The sequence below is a fragment of the Laccaria bicolor genome, genomic scaffold (assembly GCF_000143565.1).
Source record: "Laccaria bicolor S238N-H82 LACBIscaffold_39 genomic scaffold, whole genome shotgun sequence".
Classification (NCBI taxonomy): Eukaryota; Fungi; Basidiomycota; class Agaricomycetes; order Agaricales; family Hydnangiaceae; genus Laccaria; species Laccaria bicolor.
The window spans coordinates 64383-85187 of record NW_001889910.1 but is presented as its reverse complement, the minus strand read 5'-3'; the positions used below and the strand labels follow the sequence as shown (position 1 = coordinate 85187).

General features: G+C 46.3%; 11 protein-coding genes across 11 annotated transcripts in view; 8 read left to right on the top strand and 3 right to left on the bottom strand.

Moving 5' to 3' along the window:
* Positions 1–163: 163 nt before the first annotated feature.
* Positions 164–3614, bottom strand: LACBIDRAFT_332156 (uncharacterized protein; the record flags this gene model as incomplete). The annotated part of the gene is made up of 12 exons (XM_001886590.1): positions 164–184; positions 281–485; positions 782–791; positions 901–1007; positions 1131–1263; positions 1512–1545; positions 1620–1693; positions 1939–2009; positions 2059–2240; positions 2705–3073; positions 3215–3247; positions 3573–3614. The coding sequence occupies 12 exons, from the start codon at positions 3612–3614 to the stop codon at positions 164–166; spliced, it is 1281 nt and encodes a 426-aa protein (XP_001886625.1).
* Positions 3615–4386: 772 nt separating this feature from the next.
* Positions 4387–4892, top strand: LACBIDRAFT_308176 (uncharacterized protein; the record flags this gene model as incomplete). The annotated part of the gene is made up of 4 exons (XM_001886669.1): positions 4387–4466; positions 4514–4554; positions 4606–4830; positions 4882–4892. The coding sequence occupies 4 exons, from the start codon at positions 4387–4389 to the stop codon at positions 4890–4892; spliced, it is 357 nt and encodes a 118-aa protein (XP_001886704.1).
* A 1958-nt stretch (positions 4893–6850) lies between these two features.
* LACBIDRAFT_332154 (uncharacterized protein) lies at positions 6851–7584 on the bottom strand (the record flags this gene model as incomplete). Its single annotated transcript, XM_001886589.1, has 3 exons — positions 6851–6939; positions 7092–7305; positions 7357–7584. 3 exons carry the CDS (start codon positions 7582–7584, stop codon positions 6851–6853), a joined length of 531 nt encoding a protein of 176 aa, XP_001886624.1.
* Positions 7585–7788: 204 nt separating this feature from the next.
* On the top strand, positions 7789–8440 carry LACBIDRAFT_308174 (uncharacterized protein; the record flags this gene model as incomplete). Its single annotated transcript, XM_001886668.1, has 2 exons — positions 7789–7807; positions 7857–8440. 2 exons carry the CDS (start codon positions 7789–7791, stop codon positions 8438–8440), a joined length of 603 nt encoding a protein of 200 aa, XP_001886703.1.
* Positions 8441–9656: 1216 nt separating this feature from the next.
* On the top strand, positions 9657–11201 carry LACBIDRAFT_308173 (uncharacterized protein; the record flags this gene model as incomplete). Its single annotated transcript, XM_001886667.1, has 6 exons — positions 9657–9806; positions 9945–10028; positions 10084–10299; positions 10359–10727; positions 10778–10968; positions 11021–11201. 6 exons carry the CDS (start codon positions 9657–9659, stop codon positions 11199–11201), a joined length of 1191 nt encoding a protein of 396 aa, XP_001886702.1.
* Positions 11202–11455: 254 nt separating this feature from the next.
* LACBIDRAFT_308172 (uncharacterized protein) lies at positions 11456–12475 on the bottom strand (the record flags this gene model as incomplete). Its single annotated transcript, XM_001886588.1, has 1 exon — positions 11456–12475. The coding sequence occupies one exon, from the start codon at positions 12473–12475 to the stop codon at positions 11456–11458; it is 1020 nt and encodes a 339-aa protein (XP_001886623.1).
* A 372-nt stretch (positions 12476–12847) lies between these two features.
* Positions 12848–13460, top strand: LACBIDRAFT_308171 (uncharacterized protein; the record flags this gene model as incomplete). Its single annotated transcript, XM_001886666.1, has 3 exons — positions 12848–12858; positions 12913–12990; positions 13040–13460. 3 exons carry the CDS (start codon positions 12848–12850, stop codon positions 13458–13460), a joined length of 510 nt encoding a protein of 169 aa, XP_001886701.1.
* A 147-nt stretch (positions 13461–13607) lies between these two features.
* Positions 13608–14172, top strand: LACBIDRAFT_308170 (uncharacterized protein; the record flags this gene model as incomplete). Its single annotated transcript, XM_001886665.1, has 3 exons — positions 13608–13622; positions 13691–13800; positions 13851–14172. 3 exons carry the CDS (start codon positions 13608–13610, stop codon positions 14170–14172), a joined length of 447 nt encoding a protein of 148 aa, XP_001886700.1.
* A 393-nt stretch (positions 14173–14565) lies between these two features.
* LACBIDRAFT_308169 (uncharacterized protein) lies at positions 14566–15039 on the top strand (the record flags this gene model as incomplete). The annotated part of the gene is made up of 2 exons (XM_001886664.1): positions 14566–14681; positions 14733–15039. 2 exons carry the CDS (start codon positions 14566–14568, stop codon positions 15037–15039), a joined length of 423 nt encoding a protein of 140 aa, XP_001886699.1.
* Positions 15040–15661: 622 nt separating this feature from the next.
* LACBIDRAFT_332150 (uncharacterized protein) lies at positions 15662–18134 on the top strand (the record flags this gene model as incomplete). The annotated part of the gene is made up of 13 exons (XM_001886663.1): positions 15662–15667; positions 15757–15792; positions 16010–16095; positions 16169–16234; positions 16335–16366; positions 16415–16641; positions 16676–16770; positions 16854–16927; positions 16972–17090; positions 17254–17367; positions 17537–17551; positions 17892–17993; positions 18030–18134. The coding sequence occupies 13 exons, from the start codon at positions 15662–15664 to the stop codon at positions 18132–18134; spliced, it is 1077 nt and encodes a 358-aa protein (XP_001886698.1).
* A 1460-nt stretch (positions 18135–19594) lies between these two features.
* The window catches only part of LACBIDRAFT_332149 (uncharacterized protein), a gene marked incomplete at both ends in the record, with an annotated part of 3050 nt that continues 1839 nt past the window's right edge, over positions 19595–20805 (top strand). Inside the window, 5 exons of the mRNA XM_001886662.1 lie at positions 19595–19664; positions 19907–20053; positions 20221–20236; positions 20348–20546; positions 20650–20711. Of these exons, the coding sequence (XP_001886697.1) occupies positions 19595–19664; positions 19907–20053; positions 20221–20236; positions 20348–20546; positions 20650–20711 (494 nt within the window). The remainder of the gene's footprint in view (positions 19665–19906; positions 20054–20220; positions 20237–20347; positions 20547–20649; positions 20712–20805) is intronic.

Genomic DNA, 20805 nt, shown 5'->3' with positions numbered 1-20805 from the left:
ACACGCTCTCCCTCTGTGTCTCTACCCCCCTTTTCTTGTCCCCACCCCCTTCATCGTCCCTACCCCCTTCCTTGTCCCTACCCCCCCCTGCTTTAATATAGATTGTATGTAGTAAAATACATTTTGTGTCCTTATTAAATAAATTATAATTTGACATATAAATCTATTGCTTGAGATATGGGTTCTATGAGGGATTTTGAGTACTAAGTTATCAGGATAAGGTAGGAGTTGAATAAATACATATGTAGTCACATGATGAAAAGCTGATCAGTAAATTTACATTCATTCCAGTCCTATTCCTGTGGATTCCGGTCCTATTCCTGTGGAATCCTGCGGAATCCAGTTCCATTCCTGTGGAATCCTGTGGAATCTGGTTCCATTCCTGCGGATTCCTGTGGATTCCTGTGGATTCCTGCAGGAATGGGAGGGGCACTATAAAGTACTGAACAGGATTGACGATCAAGCATCCAGATGCGTCGTTGTCACTGTGGAAAGGTCAATAAGCTCAGGAAGGTTAGTATTCATGGATATTGTACCGCTGAAACCTAAGTCACACTGATCATTTTGCATAAACAGGACCAAAAACGCTCCATGCCCTCCCCATCAGAAAGGCTGGGTCCTTCTCAAATACGTGGGTTGTAGATGAGTTGGCACGACCACTGATGAATGTAGGCATGCATGGGACTGGTGCCAAAGTCAGCACAACTGGTGAGGCTTTCGGGAAGTATGTCAAACTGGCTTGTGGTGAGGAAGAGATGTGTGAATGTAGTGGTGCACTTACGAAGTTAAGGCTGCGATCAAGAACACATGCAACATCATAGAGAATGGTCACCGTGGCTGTTGGAGGCAGAAGGGAAAACAGATGTTCTATGAGGGAAACTGCATACTTTTGCTGCTCACCAGGAGTGTCGAGGTTGGCGAGGAAGAGGGGGGCATCATGGTGGCAAACAAGAGCCATCACTCCTCCATCGTCATAGTGATCCATATTCATTTTGATGGTCAACCCACTGCCAGAGTCATGCCCATCTTCACATTCATCCACTGCTTCATCTGGTACTTTGGCGGCTTTGTGAGCTCAGGGAGGCTGGCCCTGCGCCTCCGTGATGTGTTTTCCAACATTGTCGACATACGCCTTGGTAAGAAAGTATTCTGGCCTGTAGAACTCAGGACAATCGCCCGCATCTTTTCTGTGGCGTTGGCTGAAATTGCCATCAGTGGTGACAATGAAATCAGCGCCTCTGGGAACATCCTGGTCAGCATAGCCTGCAACATGGTAGTAATGGTATGTACATAGTGTTTGCAGGTCCAGTTAAGTCCAGTTTTTTACCTCAAAACGACGCAACTGGCAACCGCAACCAGTCTAGACCGATCCAAATATTGAGGGACCGCAACCAGACTGCTTTGGACCAGTCCTAATCGGTCCACAACGTGAAAAAGACTGCTCCAGACCAGTTGTGACCGGTCTTTTGTTGTAAAATTTATTACACCACAGAAACTAAATATTACCTCACATACATTGCATACGTAGATAGATATTTTAATTCTCTGTAGACTGATCAAAAATCTAAGCAATTCTGTCAAGATTTGACTGAGGTAGGGTGAAAACAGAAAGGACGTACAGTTGAATCACATGTATAAAAATGTTTTTGGCCATATCTCAACCAATTCTTGACCGTTTTTGATGGTTCAGGGACTGAGAATTAAGTAAAATGTGCACGAGTAAGGTCCAGCACGTGATGGGACGAAAGACCAGTTGCAACCAGTCTAAACTGGTCTTTTTCGGTTTTTATATATTTACAAAAACAAGGCAACTGGCAACTGGACTGACCACAAATGTGGGCAACTGCAACTGGAAAAAGACCGGACCGTGGTTCAGTCCAGTTCAGTCCTATGTATATTTTCAGTCCTGTAGACTGGACCTGCAAACACTATACGTACATTGCTCCCGAACACCCAAACATCCGCAATCCAAAGCAAGCTGGACAGCGTTGCTGTAGAACCCTCGCGCACTTGACAAGGAGCACAGGAGGTTCAGGTGGGCTGTCATCAGGAGTCAACTTGACAAGGGACAGAGGAGGTTCTGCTAGACTGTAATCAGGGGTCAACTGTTTGGGTATGGGTGCCTCAGGGGTGGTGATGGTAGCCGGGTTGGTTTCCGAGGAGCAAGGAGTGGCGGCATCACCAGCCACAGTCACTGCTTCGAGTTCTTGTTCAATCTGAACTTGCAGGCTGTCATACCACTAAATGGCATGACCGAGGCCTTGACGGAAGGCATCCTGAATGATCTCCCCCTGAAATGAAGAGGTTGTAAGAAAAAAAGGGTGGGTAATAAGCATCAGATGGAGAACCTGATAGTTGCAGTGGACAAAGCCTCAGCGTCCATAAACTAGGTTGACAGCATGAGAATATGTGTATACAGCATTGCATGCACGTTCAAAAAGAGTGTTGTAGTGTTGTATGAGAATAATGGATACAGCCATCCAGGGTTGGGTGGGCGATGTCAGAAAGAGACCATGAAGGATGAGGGTTTCCATAATGTCCTGACATTCGCAACTAGTGACCTCGAAAGTGTCAAAATCTGCCAGAAGGATGTATAAGAATGGCTTGTTGAGAAGACGATGTGGCATGTATGATTGAAACAAAGACAAAGGACTTTTCTGGATTTCGTGATGCATACATCCCCTTTGAGACACATTGAACAAACCCCATCGAGGGGAAAGGTCTTTTTTCCATGGGTAGCTGAGATGAAGGAAAGGAATGGGGACATGAGGCGGGGAATGAGAGCCTGCCACTGCTGGTAAAGGAGGTTGGCCTCTGCATCTGGGCCAGTGCGTTGTACTTTTGCAGGAATGGGCGTCTTTGGTGGTATCGGATTGGATTTTTGAGGGGTGCTAGGACACAAGTCCACGTCTATCCCATTATCTGGCATGGAGAAGTCATCCCCTTCCCCCCAAGCGAAGCCCGACCCTGAGTTGCCCAGATCTCCTGGAACCTCCATGCTTCCCTCACATTCATCTCCCCCTTCATTGTCTTCCTCCTCCCCAGGGTCTGCCAGAAGTCTGGCCAGAACTTCCTGCACGCGACAAAGTTTATCCGCTTGTCCGTGATATGTGACCTGTGTTGAGGTTTTACGACTGTTGTGTCGCTTTTTTGGACTATGGAAGACTCGCCTGAAGCCATTGGTGGCAGGCTGTTGGGCACGCGACTTGCTTACTTCCATCATTGGGGAGTGTCTGCAGCGGGAAAGCTAAGAAAAGAAGGAAAGCGCATGTGATATTTGCAATGGACAACTGAAATATCTAAGTCCCCCAGCGCAGGGACCGCCAGGAGCGGCCAGAGTGCAAGGAGCGCTTTCATCAAGCACTGTTAGAGCTAGAGATCGCAATCTAAGAAAATTGATGATTCGAAGCAAGTATATTTTTAGCCATCACCGCCATCAGTGCTTAGGAAGGCCCCCTCTCAGGCCAATTACCCCCAGACAAAGAATCGGCCTCTAAGGGCCCAGAAGCACATAGAAGTGCTAGGCCTGAGGTGACACAGTACCTTGTTTGGCCTTGTGAGTTTTACCGTACCTTATACGTGTTAATCCATTCCTGGAATGCTTCAGACGACATCCTTGGAACCTTTACACACACGAATTTCACCTTGGAATTCAACTAAGGACATATGCCAAAAGCGGATCTAACTCATACTTAGTGCTTGAAAGTCCAGTCCAGTCCGGTTTTTTGACCCAAAACGAAAAGACCGAGACCTAGACTGGTCCACACAATTCCTAAAACCTCAAAATACTGGACCAGGACCAGAAAAGACCAAGACTGTGGTCTTTTTCTGTCTTTGGACCGGTCTTGGTCCAAACTGGTTACAACCAGTTCAAGACCGGTTTTTCAGCTAAATATGCCATAAATTTTGCAATTGTGAGTCGGTAATTTTATTAACATTCTTCGTAGCTTATAAACGAGTGCAAGAACGTTAAATTACGTTGAGAATTGATGTATATACAAAAATACTAAGGTACATCTGCTATTTTCACGAAATATTTTACAGTTTTTTATGTATCTTTGTCAGTTTTTATCCTAAAAATATGATCTTAGGTGCGTTTTGAAGGGTTTTTATGTAGGTACAAAAGACCGGTCTTAACCGACAAGACCGGTCCATGTAAACCGGTTTTTTTGCGGTCTTGTGATCTCAAAACTGAAAGACCAAGACTGCAGGTCCGGTCTTTTGCAGTCTTGGTCTGGTCCAGTTGCGGTCTTTTTGCAATCTTGGGACTGGACTTCCAAGCACTACTCATACTCAAAGAGCGAACCTTGGTAGCACCGCTTCCACCTCCTCTAAAAGGGCTCTGTCGGGTTTTCTCTACTTTGTCGCTATGTCTCATCGTTCTTGATGGGGCCCACTGCTCTCACTGCTTGTATTGTCGCCCGTTCTCATTGGTTCACCATGGTTGGCTTACAGGCGACATCGCTGTAAGTGCAAACTTCTTGATAGGAACTGCCAACTTATACACAACTAGATCTGCCTGTAACTTTGACTGGGCTGTAAGTATACTTTTGAGCAGGTTCTTTCTGGTCCCGAGCTGACGGTTGTCGATTGAATCTGTAACAGGCCTGCCTCATGTCTTGGGGGCGCGAATCCTCAGCGTTGTGAAGCATCTATCAGAAGACATTGGTTATCAGACTGTAGGCACCTTGGAACATGCCCTGGCGGACAAATACATGGTTGCGCAAGCGGAAGAGGTCAAGAAGAACTGTGAGAAACTAATGGCGGAAAGTGGAAGGAAGCTGGAATGTGAGGTGAGGTGTGGAGATGGGAAGGAAGTGGGAGCCACAGGTGTGTACAACGATGCATCTCGATCTTGGTTTGCTTAACCCTTCTTCAAAGATTTGATATGATGGGCAAACATCTCTACAAGACCTATGTTAATCCACCAACATCATTGTCAGAGTCTCAGACAGCACGCTAGAGGGCAAGGAGCACGCAGTGCTTGTCAACTCCCATTTGGACATAGTGCTTGGAAGTCCGGTCCAGTAAGACTGGGACTGAGACCGGTCCTCACAGGTTGACAAACCTCGAAAAACTGGACTGAACCAATGTCAACCGGTTCAGTGTGGTTTTCATCGGTTTTTGTCAGTTGAAAGACTGGTCTCAACCAGTCTCAGTCTTAACTGGTTGAGACTGGTTGAGGACCGGTCTCGTAGCTACTGACATGGGGAAAATGTGTATGTAATTTACTAAATATACGAGTACTACATGAGGGTGAACAACAAGGGGCAGGGGGGCAGGGGGAGCACTCGTGCATCCTTGTTATTGTCCATCGTCGCCTGTCTCATATTCTTCACATCATCTATCGGTCGTCCATTGTCGTGGTGGTCATCTGTTGTCGCTGCCATGTCATGTTATCGTCGTCCACCTATCTCCATCGTCGTCACATGGCCGTCATCGTGTGTTGTTGTCAACACCAAAGGTGGCAGAGGGTGAGGGAGTGACGTGGCAGTGGTTGGCGGGTGTGACGATGGCTGCTGGGTGTTGTGAGGACAAATAGGGGGACCGGTAGGGCTTATGATGCACTGTACTCACCATTTGATGTGCCGCGTCATCTCCATCCGCTGTTGACATCGCAGGCGCTCATTGCACCATGGTCATGGATGTTGTTGCTGAGCATCCAGCGTGTGAGGTGGTGGTCGATGTGTGAGTGAACAGGTCGTTTAGCCCATCACAGGCGCTCACGATGTGAATTGGTAGTCACGAAAGGTGGTGACAGTGATGGGGAAGGTGGTGGAAGTGTTTGTATTTGGGTTTGTATTTGGCTATGAGTTGTGTTTGCATTTGGTGTTTGTGTTTGGTTATGAGTTCCGGTTGAGACTGGTTAAACTGGTCTTTTGTTGGTCTTCACGGTCTTCAAATTTTCGAAATCATGAGAGACTGAAGACCGGACCGCGGTTGCGGTCTTTGACGGTCCTGGGAATTTCCAGTCTTGGGCAGTCTTGGTCCAGTCCAGTCTCAGTCTTTTTTCAGTCTTGGGACTGGACTTCCAAGCACTATTTGGACAGCACATTGCCAAGCCCAGGAGCTCCAGATGATGCCATTTCAGTTGGTGTAATGTTAGAGTGCATGTGTGTTCTCATTGAGACGCCTACATGAATGGCTCTGGAGCGACGGACGTCATGCCTACCCCTGTTCATTGTGAATGGATGTCATGCTTACCCCTGTTGTGATGGATGGCTATAACTCTGATTGGGACTCACTGTACCCATTCTCTACTGTGAGCTTTGGCCTGAATCTGCTTTCCTGCAGCAACTGATGCCTTTGTAGTTCTTGACCCCTTACAAGGTCCTGCTGGCTGTGGAACCGGGATACATATCAATTAGAATAGCTATATTTAATAATGATACCTTGAAGCTTGTAATTAGAAGTCTTGGCCTGCTTGTGTTCAAATGTTCAAATCAAAATTCCCCACAATGCCAGCTCTGCTGAGTAGCAGATATGAGGAGATTCCAAATCCAAGTTTTTTGATGATCCCATTCCTATGGAATGACCCCATACTTTTTCATAAATGGCAAATTTTGAACATATTCTATCTGAAGAAGGCATCCTTGCCTTGGGTAGTAATTTGGCTAAAGTTCATGCCTTTGCAATAAATAAAGTCTTGCAAAATTCTTGTTTTCCTTCAGAGGTCATGCCATTGTGATGGATACAACATTAATTTATTTGTCATGAATATAAATGGCCTGGCAAGATATACACTTTTAAGTGGCTTGTGATGGATTATTCACAGTGAAAATGGCCAAACCCTGGGATAAAGCCCAATCAAGCTAATTTTCAAGTGAATTTTCAAAGGATCAAGTTCACCCTATAGCCTCCACTTGTAGCTTAAAATGTCAGAAGAAATCTGAAGAACCAGTCCACAAAAAATGGAGCCCAGTGGATCAGTATTACAGCCTGGAGAAATAATTTTCATATTTTGTAAAAAGGACCCCAGACACCCTGTGACAGCTATGGAATGATGGTATGGAATGGTATGGTATGGTATGAGGTGGAATGGTATGTGGCATCCATACCATGGTATAATGGAATTGGTATGAGGGTCATACCACTCTGGAATGGGGTACCACTAAGGTTCCCTAATTCAAAGAATTGGATAACCTCATAGGTACCCAAAAATGGGTGACTGAAGTGATAGGTGAGGGCATGATATGCCTGCCATGCTTGGAGCATCTTGGGCTTAGCCTTGACCTTTAATATGCCATGAGTGCCCCTGTTTGAAGCCATGTTCCTTGTATTGTTGTGGAACCAATTGCGGACACGCTATGTAAGAGTCAATTAGAATGTTAGCCTTTATGATTGGTGACCACGTACCTTGTCATACTTCTTGTGCTTCTTCTTCGTTGCAGATTCTTCAGAACTGGCCTTCTCGACTTCCTCTGGTGTGGCTGGGGACACAGGCCATTTTTCACAGAAGTCCTTGACCATATCTGGAAAGAATTCTTTGGTGGCGGCTTTCCACTGATTGACCTCGATGAACTGGGCTTTGTGTGAATCAAGCCAATTATTTTGATCTTTGTCAGCCCACGAAGCGTGTGTCATATTGAGTGAGTCGTGTTACTGAATGAGCTGAGTTATTGAAGGAGCTGCATAAAGTCAAATCGAAATCTGGGAGCGCTAGTATTAGCTTCTTGCTATGTGGATCCAGCCACAGACCACTCCAATCACTGGTCGTCTTTTGTCATGTTTGGGCCTCTGCTCTGCATTGGGTCTCTTTTTTTTTTTCCTTCCCACTCCACACCAAGAATGGCCAGTGGACGAAAAGGCGAGCCTCTCACATGTATCAAGTCTCAGTTCTCTGACAACACCAATAGATACATCGGACGTCAAGCTTTTGCAGGAGTCTGCCGGCGCTGCCAGTGCTCAGACTGTCACTGTAGTCATTGATCGTGAACGCCTTCGTCAAGTTGAAACACTGCTGCAACACCTTAATCAACCTCCACTCGTTCCAACTGCCGTGAATGAGCCCAACGTCTTGGAGGGGAATGTCGAGTCTGACGGACTTGGCTCCCCCATGCCTTTTTCTGCAGGTAACCCACTCGAAGGACTTCGGCATCACCTTGGTCACCGTCCACTTCACCATTCGCCTGTACCATCCCCACCGAACCATGGTGCTCTGTGTCACCGTCCACTTCACCATTCGCCTGTACCATATGTACGGAACCTCGGTGCCTTGCAAGAAAACACCAAGTATTGTGAAGTCGAAACCATTGGGCATCCTTATAATGACAACCCACTTTTCAGTTTGCCGCAAGACAGGTGCTACGAGCAATCCAAGTTGCAGGACTTAACAGCCGCATTTACGTGTCTCTACATCCAACAATCCTGGCTCAAGCACTGGAGCCTTGTTCCAAGCCCGTACCCCGCCTGGTTCCTCGGCGACCTGTCTTTCTCCTAGGAAGGGTTTAAAGTATTATGCCATCATCATTGGAAAATGCACCGGCATTTACTATGGTGAATGGTATGCAAACATTCAACTCTCAAATGTCCTATTTTACTGACATGCACTTGTTAAGGGATGATGTCAGGTGCCTCATAGACTATGTTACAGGTGCTCGATACAAGTCCTTCAAGTCTCTTGCAGAGGCGGCCGAGTTTTACCTAGAGCATAAGACAAAGCATAAAGTTAGGGTGGTTCGTAATCCAGGAGATGGGGATAGGTTTGGTCCTGAGGCTGATGCCATTCAGTAGTTGCTTGTAAAATTGTGATAGTCTGCTTTGAATCTATTGTCATTTCATATGCCCTTCATTGGTTTGAATTCAAGACCAGTAATTATAAGTCGGTAGTAGCCAAGTAGCAGTAGTGGTACATTGACTACTAAGGGTTAACATGCTCAAGAACTGACCAACCTTGATGCCGCCTTTGTATTCAGGAAAGTGATATAGCACCAGTATGTTAGATATCAGAAGTAACTGACTTACTACAGCATTGAACAATGGCTTGCAAAGCCCTAAGGGTTACTAACATGCTCGAACAATCATGACCACAGGCTGACAACCTCTATGCCGCCTTTGTATTCAGGAATGTAATATAACACCAGTCCGTTAAATATAAGAACTAATTTACTTACTACGGCTTGCAAAGCCATCATAGCATCATAGACTTCAGAAGACGCACACAAGCTCGGAGCATTTGAACTTGTACAATGTTCTTGAACGTTGATAATCATATATTGACAATGTTTGTGTGCCACTCACCCTACAGCCTGAGTAAAGTAAATGGATATGACCAGGACAATCAGAACGGCCTCAACGTAATATAAGTCTTTAGCAATACTGGTTAAGCTCCGTCCTTAGGAGTTGGATGACATTGGCAAGCGAGTGTCGAGTCGAAGTTCACTGAAGAAACCACTTTTGCATTTTCAACTGACTACTGAGTGAAAATCCTGGTGGTCCTCCGCTTTGAAAGAAGTTGTTACCTGAGTTTTTGAGCCGCTTTTACCTTGCTATCTGTGGAAGTTTGCCAATTTCAATCTTGGGGAACAGGAGACATAACAATATACTAAGTAAGTTACTTACCACATATGGCACCAGGGCACAGAATCTTATCCCAATTTCATTCCTTGCGCAGGAAATCTCATTAATTTTGCTTCATGTCTCCTCTACTAGCGCCCATGTCGAAACAGCCAAATCCTCCTGCACCTGGTCCTGGCCATGAACCTCCTACTAAATGGTCTCGTAAGATGGCAGGATTTCGACTGGCCCGTCCTCAGCCTTCCATCTCCCAACCTCCCTCTGCTTCCAGTTCTTTGTTGTTCGTCATGGTCAGCACTGATTCTCGTTGACGTGGCGTGACGCTTGAGAGCCACCTCTTACCTTCTTCTACCCTTGAGCCATCTGAATCAGCTTCGGATTCCAACACACCATCTACAGCAGCTGTTGGTGGTGACTGCGAAGCATAGACCACGTCGCCAGAGGAGGTTGGAGGTACCCCATCAGCCAAGACTACTGCTAAAGCTAAAAGGAAAAGGTATACAACAAACACTGTATGTCAATACCTCAAATGCTTCCCTGAAATACATTCTGACTTACGTTTTTCAGGATCGACTGACCGAATGGCTCAAATTCAGGGAAACATTCTTGGATGAAGCATTGCGGCATGACGGACTGGGTGATTTCCTCAGGCATATGAGCTGCTCAAATTGCGGAAAGAAGGATGGAACCATCAAATGCAAGGATTGTGGAGACGGAGGTATGTTAAAGTGCTTGGATCGCACTGTTGATGCGCACTGCAGACATCCATTGCACTGCATTGAGGTCAGCGTGTCGTTACTCACATGATGAGAAGTTGTCAGCTGACTGTCTTTTGTCATCAGAGATGGAACAGTGCTTTTTTCGAGAAGGTGTCCCTTCAAAGCCTTGGTCTTTACTACCAACTTGGTCATTCAGGAGTGCCATGCCCTTGTCCTCAGCCTGGTCCTAAGAACTTCCTCATCTTCGATGTCTCCAGCCCTCATTATGTCACTATCAACTACTGCCACTGCCAAGATGAACCCTCGTCAAATTGGGTACAATTGTTGCGTGAAAGTTGGTTTCCTGCAACACTTCAACGTCTTCAAACCATCTTCACTTTCCGGTGTCTGGAAACTTTCCACAAACTAACCCTCCAAGGGAAAACCAACCTTTACGACTACTATCACACCCTTCTCCGACTATCAGACAATGCCAACCTATCCGCTCCCATCGTAAGTCTGTGATCACCCTCAAATCTTGCTACCAATTCTGATTTTAACAGTACCAATATCCCGAGATCCACCGAGTATTTAGGATGTGGCGAAACTTGATGGCTCTCAAGCGAGCCAGTCGTGGTCATGACCCAGATGGCGTGAGTGGAACCTCGCAAGGTGGGCTCATGGTTGAATGTCCTGCATGTCCGCACCCCGAACAAAACCTCCCTGATGGATGGGAAAGGGCTGGACCATTGTTGTGAGTTTTCTTGATTGTTTTCCTGCTTTTACTTCACTAACTGACTGAGCAGGTTTCTTTACGCACTTTTTATCGCCGTGGATGGCAACTTCAAACTCAAGGGCAAGGAACGAAACCTCAAGGACGTGGAGTTGATGCCTGGATGGGGAGCCTACGTCCTGGAGGACGAGTACCAGAAACACCTTGCGAATTACATTGGAAAGGGCAGAAGGGCTTCCCCAGCGTGTAGCTGACTGGGTAAGTGGTGGTATTGTGGTGAGTAGCTACTACATGTGATGTGTGTATGTACGTGCACATGACTGCCCTCTGGAGCAGGGAATCCCTATTCCATCTGCTCCCTTCCCATAAGGTGACGTCCCCGTCGCCAGCTGCTGAAAAGGAAGAAAAAATCTAAGAGGACTAAGAAAGATGTAAAGTAGAAATCCAAAAGTAAGCAAAGCAATGAAAGAAAAAGATGTGATGGACACAATAGAAATGTAAAGAAATATCACCAATGAATCCAACCAAGTGCCTTTAAAGCTTGACTCAAATCTGAGAGGCGTGGATCAGATTCCCAATCAAGAGCCATAGGAATCTTCAACGGGGTTGATGGCAATGGCAGTGCAGTGAGGTTCAAGACTGGAATGAAGCGTTGACGAGGAACAGTTTGAAAGACAGGGAAGAATGGTGGGGTTCGACGTGGTTGGAATGGTGGCCGGGGCCCAGAAATGTCACACTTTCCCAATGGCAATCGAGAACGGCGATTCCGATGGGCTAACAAGCTGAAGGGGTTGGGGTTGGTGGTGCGGAGGGCAGAAAGGTCACAGTGAGGTTGGTTTTTAGGGAATATGGGGACAATAGGTATGGAGGCGGCGTTGTCAGACCAATCAAAGGCTGGGGGATCCAAGGTAGGAGCAGTGGTGGCAGCAGGGGGCAAATCCATAAGCTGGGCTTGAGCTTCAGCATTGACAAGAAGAGGCAGAGTGGTCTGGGATGAGGAAGTGTGATGTGAGGGGGAAACCTGAATAGCAGCGTCAAGAGAAGGTGGGCGAGCCTCAATGGAATCAACCTGAACCATAGCATCAAGCTTGTTGGCAGTGCAGGTGTGTCCCTCAGGAAGTCCTACATCGCAAGAGAAGCAATCTGTTTTTGTGTCAAAACACCAGAAGCTGTGGCCTGCTGCCTCCCATTCCTTCCTCTCATTCAGTATTCCCATTATCTGTCCTTCATCTGCACCATCACGAAATGCCTGCTTCACATCCTTGTCCTTGAAAAACTCTGTTCCCCTTTGAAATCCATCCCTTGACCCTTCCCGAAAGGCGTGCGCCCAAATGAGGCCTAATGGCGAGTCCGGCGATGATGTGGCGAGAGTGATGAGCTTTGCCAGACTCTCTTCTGATACTGGTGGTGGTGGCAATGATGCTGCTGCTGGTTTTGATGCGGATGTGGATGCGGGCGCTGGCGGCATTACTGCAGGTGGTGCCTGACTGACAGGCTTCTTCTTTGAAGTGGTCTTCTTTTCCAGCATGGTGACGTAAGGCGGAAGGCAGTGATGTCACAAGGCACGACATAGATGGTATAGACGTGGAGACGAAGACAGTGAGACGGTAAGATGTATGGCATAGGACGGGGGATGATACAGGACGCGACGATGTTGATGAGGTGGCAGTAGAGACACCCAGAATGAGACTAGAGCACAGAAATGAAGCAGAGAGCAAGAGCTAACGTGTTAAAGCACGAAACACACACTCATCACCAAGTGGGAAAGGTGGAAGGGCTTCCCCAGCATGTAGCTGACTGGGTAAGTGGTGGTATTGCAGTGAGTAGCTACTACATGTGATGTGTGTATGTACGTGCACGTGACTGCGCTCTGGAGCAGGGAATCCCTATTCCAACATCCATGAACCTGAGGTTAGTCAGAACAAATTTGTTTGCTACTCAATGAACTGATTGAATTTCGGGTAGATCAATACATGTGAATCTCAGCATGATGCACTTGTTTGTGCCAGCACTCGATCAACAGCCAGTTATGCCGTCTCTGGTGCCGTTTTAGTCATTTGCTCGAGACACTGTCTAATATGCAAAAACGGAGCGGGGGACCTGAACGCCTTGTCATCACCTACGATATCATCTGCCAGTGGTCAAAGAACTTCCAAAAACGGATGAAAATTTACCCTGAAAACATGCGAATCCTCGAGACAATGCAGGTTGAGGTGGCCATCCCTGGTTGGCACATTAACGGACATGGTGAGGGCTGTCAGACAAATTTTAACCTCAGCTACATGGAGGGAGCTGGTAGGACGGTCGGTGAAGATATTGAAACAACATGGGCAGGTACAAATCAATTAGTGCCTAGTGTTCGAGAGATGGGTCCGGCAGCGAGGCATGACACCCTGAACGATCAGTGGAATGGCTGGAACTTTCGAAAAATTGTTGGTTTTCATAAGAGTTTTTTTTCCTTGCAGTTCATCCCCATACTCACAGTCTTTCGCCACCAGGAACTTTGTTTTTAAAGTGCTTCAAAGATGCGTTCACATTCAGCACTCAACAAGTGGATGTTTTTGATCAGTTTTCCACCAAATTTAGTCCCTCGGCTGTCAAGAAGTGGGAAGAAATGGTCATCACGTGGAACGCGAATCTGAAGGCTCAAAACCCTTATCATGACTGACCAAGCGGTAAGATATAATTGTTTTTGTGTAAGTGTCTAATTATACATTAAGGAACTACGTTACAAGATATCCAGCTTGTGTTGGCGAGGGAAGAAGCTGCCCAAGCTGCCCTTGGCCAGCTTCCTCGACACAAAGTTAGTTTGTCAAGCTTCCTACTGATTGGCTTCGACTTGGAGGATAGCCAGTAAGTGTACTATACCTTTGTGTTTCAAATTATTGTCTCAATGTGTGTAGATATCTTCTCCGCCGCAAAGCCAGCAAAGCGAAAGGATTACGGATGAGTAAGCAGCTCACGGATCTTCAAAACAAGCGAAATGTGTTATATTGTCTCATCCAAAACTGGCGCAAGGTCCAACTTTTCTATATTCCTCACGTCAGCTCCCTTCTTTTGCAAGCCCAACCTCCTGAGGCTACAACTACAAGCTCGTCGACACCATTGCCATCAGAAGCCCTAGCTGAGAACCTTCCCCTCTTCCTTCCATCATCATTGCCGCCATGTATTTGTGCTCTCCCAGAGCTCAAGGGAATCTGCTCCCTTGAACTACAATTACACTGACTGCAAGCCGATGATGCTCTCGCCGAGGTCCGACGTCAGCGCCGTGTTATCCAAGGGCTCTGGCTCTTCAAGCGGCTAAATGTATCGGGGATTGGAAATCGGCCAAACACGCGCATGATCGGCCTATACAAATGTTTCAACGACAAAACAGATTGAGCGGCCGAAAAGTACTGTTGTGCTCAGTGTGCTCTGTCTAGTCTCGATCCTGGTGGTTTGTGGTCATTGCAACTGCATGAACTCAAGCCTAAGGATGTTAGCGGCCCTGGTAGGGATCCTGAAGTAACAAACACCACAAATAGTCGTTACCAGCCATCGTGGATCTGGCTGGCACAACGCGCGAGCCCCCACAACCACTCAGAGTTGGAAATCGGTGAAGACGAGTTTAATGACAGCATGTGTGTGGAGTGGGCGAAGGCAAGGGCTCAAATGAAGAGGTGGAATGAAGAGCTGATGCTTGTTCAAGAGGAGATGCGACGTGTCATTGCTTATCACAAGTGGAGGGCTGATTGGTGGCGTGAGCGCAGCGTAAGATGAAACCATGATGATCTAAAGGTCTCGAGTGGGATTTCGGGTTACACATATAAACAGGCTGACATCTGTGAATGTTTGGCAGTGCAGTGCGCAGTCCATTGGCTGCCGCACCTCAAAGTGAGAGGTATTATACTGTCATGGGCATCTGATTATGAGCATATGCTCTTGGATGTCCCTGTGCCATGGCAAAATGCTGATGCAGACGTTAATGTCCCATCTGGTCATCCTGATGATGAGGATATTGGAGATGACAATGAACTTGATAGTGAAGACAGAGATGAGGACGTTGAGGCAGATGACACTGACTCTTCTAATCTAGATGATATAGACTATTAACTGTACTAGGGTAGTTGACTTTGTATTAAGCATTAAGTAGTTAGGCCCCAATGAAATATTGACTGGATACAATGAGATTGGTGCCTGGGTAGCTATGAACCAGGTGGGAAAGAAATTATAATGAAGTAAGGAAGGCAGAAAGTAAGGCAGAAATAAATTTGCACTAAAATGTACCTGGGTGGGCAATGAAATCAAAGACTGGGAAGGAATGAAATGGCAATGAAATAAGGGTAGGTAGTCATTGAATTAAAGGCCAAGGCTGGGTGGGCAATGCAATGTAAGGCCAATGAAATTGAAGGGACAGCAATGAAATGGAGGTAGGCAGCAATGAAAGAAGGGTGGGTGGGCAATGAAATACAAAGCCAGGCAGCAATGAAATGGGGGTGGGTGGGCAATGAAATTAAATAGGCAGTAATGAAAGAAGGGTGGGTGGGTAATGAAATTAAAGGCTAGGCAGCAATGAAAGAAGGGTGGGTAGGCAATGAAATACAAAGCCAGGCAGCAATGAAATGGGGGTGGGTGGGCAATGAAATTGAAGGCCAGGTAGGAATGAAATTACAATGAAATAAGGCTGGGTGGGCTATGAAATCAAGGGCCAGGTAGGAATGAAATAATAAATGAAATGATGGTAGGCATGAAAAATGAAATAGTTTTGAAGGACAGGATTGAAATGAGGACTGGCAGAGAAATGAAATACATTTTATAACAGTTGCCTAGGTTTCTCATTTCATAAATTCCTTAGGCAGTGTGGATGTGAGTGTGCAGGCACTTGTCTGTACTTTATCATAAAAGTGGTAGCTACCACTCAAACGCTGACGCTCAATTTAGTGCCATCAACAAACCCTCAACCCTCTTCTTCCTCAACTACAACCATCCTCCATGACGACCCCCCCCCCTCCTCACCACATCGCCTACGACGGACGACGACAACCACGGACGGCATGACACGACCACCGAATGGCGAACACAGCCCACCATCAGCACCCATGCACCCACAAATGCCCACAACGGCCCATCACCACCCCCCACCAACGGCAACGAGGAGCCACCAGCACTGTAAGGGGTCAATACCAAAGGCATTCCCTTCACATTATATTTCCCATTCAACAGTGCATGTATCCTGCTCTAGACTGAATCTTCGTCTACTACCTTCAGAGTCACGCGGTCACATATTAGTCATGTTTAGTCACATTTTGTATGTCTTTGCAGTAAACAGAAAAGAATAGTACTTCTTCTTTCACCATATTCTTTTCCTATCTTGTTGCACGAGCATTGTACTCACGACTCGCCTCAAGCCTGTTGAAGATTCGCGTTCGAAGAGATCAAGGTCAGTTCTCATATAACTAACTTTAGGAGCTTGTGTCTCCTGTGAAAGCTAACGAAGCTTTCTTATATTTTCCCATTTTTCCAAAGGAACTTGTTCACTCCCTTCTGCGGCTTTCCGAGAAGGTTGAGACGTTCGTGCTCGTGGTCATCCAGGGCATGAGCGGACTCTCGCGTGATCAGGCTTCTTCCTTCTCTCTAGACTCAGACCTGCATTTAGGGTCATCACACCATTACTCAACCCTTACGTTTGACGTTCGCCAGACTTACTCGCCGTTGGTAAGAATCCCACTCAGCGACTAAACCCCCTTAGAACAGGGTTGCGCAAGCACCAGCACCACCCACTAACGTCGATGACGGCCCACCAGCAGCAGCCACCGCCATCCACGAGACGACCAGAACGACATGGTAATGCCACATCACCAGCCCCAGGAAATGAACAAGCGCCCACCAGATTGACACGAGGTGATGACGACGATGTGGCACGTCAGTGGACGTGCTGCCTCATCTGACGGTGACGACGCCCGACATTGTTGCCATCCACATGAGGTGTCATTTATTCATGGTAAGTACCCCCTGTTCCTCTTCATCCCAACCAGCTCACGACAGCCCAGGATGACGCAAACGACAACAACACGTCCACGGCCCATCACCACCTCCCACGAGAACTCCCCACCACCCGACGGCACAACACCACAACACAAGACGACAACAGCACAACGATGACAGTACATAACGACAATGGTACGCAATGGACAACACAACGAGACACAAACGGTGATGAAGACCACCCACCAATGGCAACAATGGCCCAGCACTACCCCCCAGCAACGGCAACGACGGCCTAGCACCACCACCCAATGACATGAGACCACAACCACATACAAACAGACGATGCCGACGACACACCACGTCGACGACGATACAACACAACAACACAATGACGACGACCAACATCACAATGATGACAACACAACACGACGCGACACGGAAATGACTGCCCATGTATGAAGACGATCGCCCACAACGACAAACGGCATTTGTTCCCACAGCACTCCCTCCCTCTCACTCCCCCTCACTCCCCCACTCCCCCTCCCTCCATCGCTCCACTCGCTCCCCCCTCCATCACTGTACTGCCTCCCCCTTAGATTAGTTCAATACTTTTTGTATATAGTTATCAATACAATATGTATGTTCAATCATCACTTTTGTATGAAATTCTAAGGTCTAAGTTACACAAAGTGGTTAGGTAATGGGTGAGGAGTGATAAGTATTGGTTATTCAGGGATTGAACTTGGAATGTGTTGGAATGAAGTTGGAATGTTGGAATTCCACTTGGAATCCAACTTGGAATCTGTTGGAATTCCACTTGGAATCTGTTGGAATGAACTTGGAATCTGTCGGAATTCCACTTGGAATCTGGTGGAATCCACAGGAATCCAAGGGGGTTCAAGAATTTAAAAAAAGTAGCCGGGGTCGAATTTTTTTGTCAGGCCCTGTGTGCTTGACCTACCTACCTACGTAATCAGGCACATGCCTATATATGGCAATATGACATCATCATGATCACTTTGATCCAACAAAGGCTTCGCATACCCAATTTCGTGGGGCTATCTCCAATGTCACACATTGTAGGTGGTACTAAAAAATAAGTGAGTGTAGTGTAGTGTTTGGAAGTCCGGTCTCGTGACTGGAAAAAGACCGTAACCAGACCGGACCAAGACCGCAAAAGACCGGACCTGCGGTTACGGTCTTTTATTTTTGAAATGTAAAGACCGCAAAAAAACCGGTTAACGTGAACCGGTCTTTTGTAGCCCCTTAAATACCCTTTAAAACGCACCCAAGAACGTACAAAAACGAGAGAGATATGAATTAAAATGTAAATTACTTTTGGGAATAATAGATGTACCAGACTTATTTTATAGAAGCACCAATTCCTAACGGAATTTAACGTTCTCGGGCTCGTTTTGAAGCTATTAGAGATGTTAATAAATTTACCGATTCATAATTTTAAAATATTGCCTAAAGACCGGTCATAAACCGGTTAAAACTGATGCAGACCGAAACCGGTCTATAGACCGCAAAAAACCGTGGTCTGCGGTCTTTTTGCGGTCCGGTCTGGTCTTTTGACTTCTGGGGAAAAGGCAGACCGGTTACGGTTACGGTTAATGCCCCTGGGCATCAAAAAACCGGACCAAACCGGACTCTCAAACACTAGTGTAGTGATTAACTTGTGCAAGACTGATACTCACCCATTGAGTTTCACATCCAACCCTTTTACATTTTACCAAGCCATTGCATTCTGAGTGCAATACCACACCACACAGGCATCCATTTAGAGCGTCTGATGTGTCAAAAGCATCAAGATGTTTTGAGTTTTGAAATCAGGTCACACAGCATACCCATCAGTGTCAAGAACTGGTCTCTAACTGTTCTGTCAATAAATTGTGATTGATTAAGACATTAGACAAAAATTTGATGAAGATTAGACTGTGAAAAACAATTTTGAAGCCAGAAATTGGGCGAGATATAATGAAATATAATATCCAGTCAAGATAATGTACTATACAATGATATTTTACATGCGGGAATACTGTAAATCACCTTGGAATACCAATTTACGATTATCTCATAGAGGGTTCCAAAAATCTTTTTTTTGGCCTATGGCTGACCTACCTACCCAACCCCCGGTGTGGCATTCAGATCCCTGAACCCCCTTGCAGGAATCTCAACACTCCACTGGAATCCGCTGGAATCCGCCGGAACTCATGTGGGAAGGTAAAGTACAGCACGGCGTGAGCATCCTGTTCTGTGGAATCTCACAGTGAGTTTGCGTGCCCTGGAATATGCTAACAAATTATAATCAAAGGTTGTTAACGGTTGCCACACTAACGAAAGTTATCAATGGTCCCTAATGGTCCCATGTTATTATTGCCTTATGTAAGCAGTCTCATTGGCGCATCCTGAGGCATTTAGTGCATCTTGAGGCTTTCTAGTATCTATTATGTATACTTTATCCACCAGGAAGGCTGTCTATAATGTTTTTGGGCCAAAATTTTTGAGCTTCCAATTTTTTTTTAACGGCCTGCCAGCCCAACCAACCAACTGGCCCCCGGTCTGAGATTACGATCCCGACACCCCCTTGAGACCAACCTTGCCTGGCGTATTTACAATTTATAGGAATTTGTGCTTACCACTCGTGAGTCCACTGCCTGGTTCACCATCTGCCACAATGAGGGACATTTCGTACTCATCATCTCAAGGGGGTGCCGGCCCAGGAATCCCATACCGGGACCCGGTTAGTTAGTCCAGCTGCAGGCTGTGAAAAAAAAAAAAGGATGCCTTGGGCAGAAGGCCTTCAATCATCAAGTTGAGTACCTTGCAGCATAATATGGTAACTACAGAATGTACTGGGAGGAATACAGCTCCAATAGAGGCCATCAAGCACTGTGATATAAGATATTCATTAATTCCTGCCATATTTGGGCATTTTTTTTGACATTACTTGAATTACCGTTGACCAACAATATCCTAAAATCTACAGTATGTCTAACATTGGTTTCACACATTCTATGTATCACACCATTGAGACGGAGCCACCTGCCCTTGATGCGGAGGGCTTCGCAATCTGTGGTAGCTGTGTATCCTCGTCAAATCCTCATATGCAAACAAGGTGTGCGAGACACACTGGGTAAGTACATTGTATTATGAGAACTGAGTGATTTTCCAACTCATGTTATTTGCCTAGTTCCATCTAAAATGTGTGGAACATGTGCAAGCACCCTGGAATTTTGCCTGCATGACTTGTGCAAGACACAGGGGAAGCACTCACAAATGATGTCATATTACTATATATAGACATGTTCCTGATTACGTTAGTTAGTTAGTCCATTTCAAGTCGCCTTAAAAAAAAAATTGACCCCGGGTCTTTTTTTTCAATGCCGGCACCCCCTTGCATCATCTCTGACTTATAACCTGACTATAGATTGCCGAAGTTGTCGAGTTGGAGGATCTCTCTCCTCTCAACGACAGCAAAGGGTCTTGACATCAATGTGGATGCAAACAGGTGGGCAAAGGTTGGGCAAAGGCGTGGGTTCCCCATCCAGCTTCAGCTGAACTCAGATGACAATTCCACCATCGTTGACGTGGGGCTTCAAGATAAGACCAGCATCGAGACACTGTTCGTGAGCAATCTTGATGGCATCTCCAGCGAGAACTGAAGGATTTGATCAGTAACGATACGGGATATCGATCAGTAACGTTACGGGATACATTGACTACATGAAGATTTATGGAGCATATAGGATGGGTCTCGCCAATACCGTTTCAGATGCGAAGGACGTTGAGGGGTGAGGGGCACAGAAAACGGTTTAGATAATGATCACTTTTGACAATGGTGTGTTTCTCTCCTTCCGTCGTCGGTTCCTCTAACCATCTCAAGAC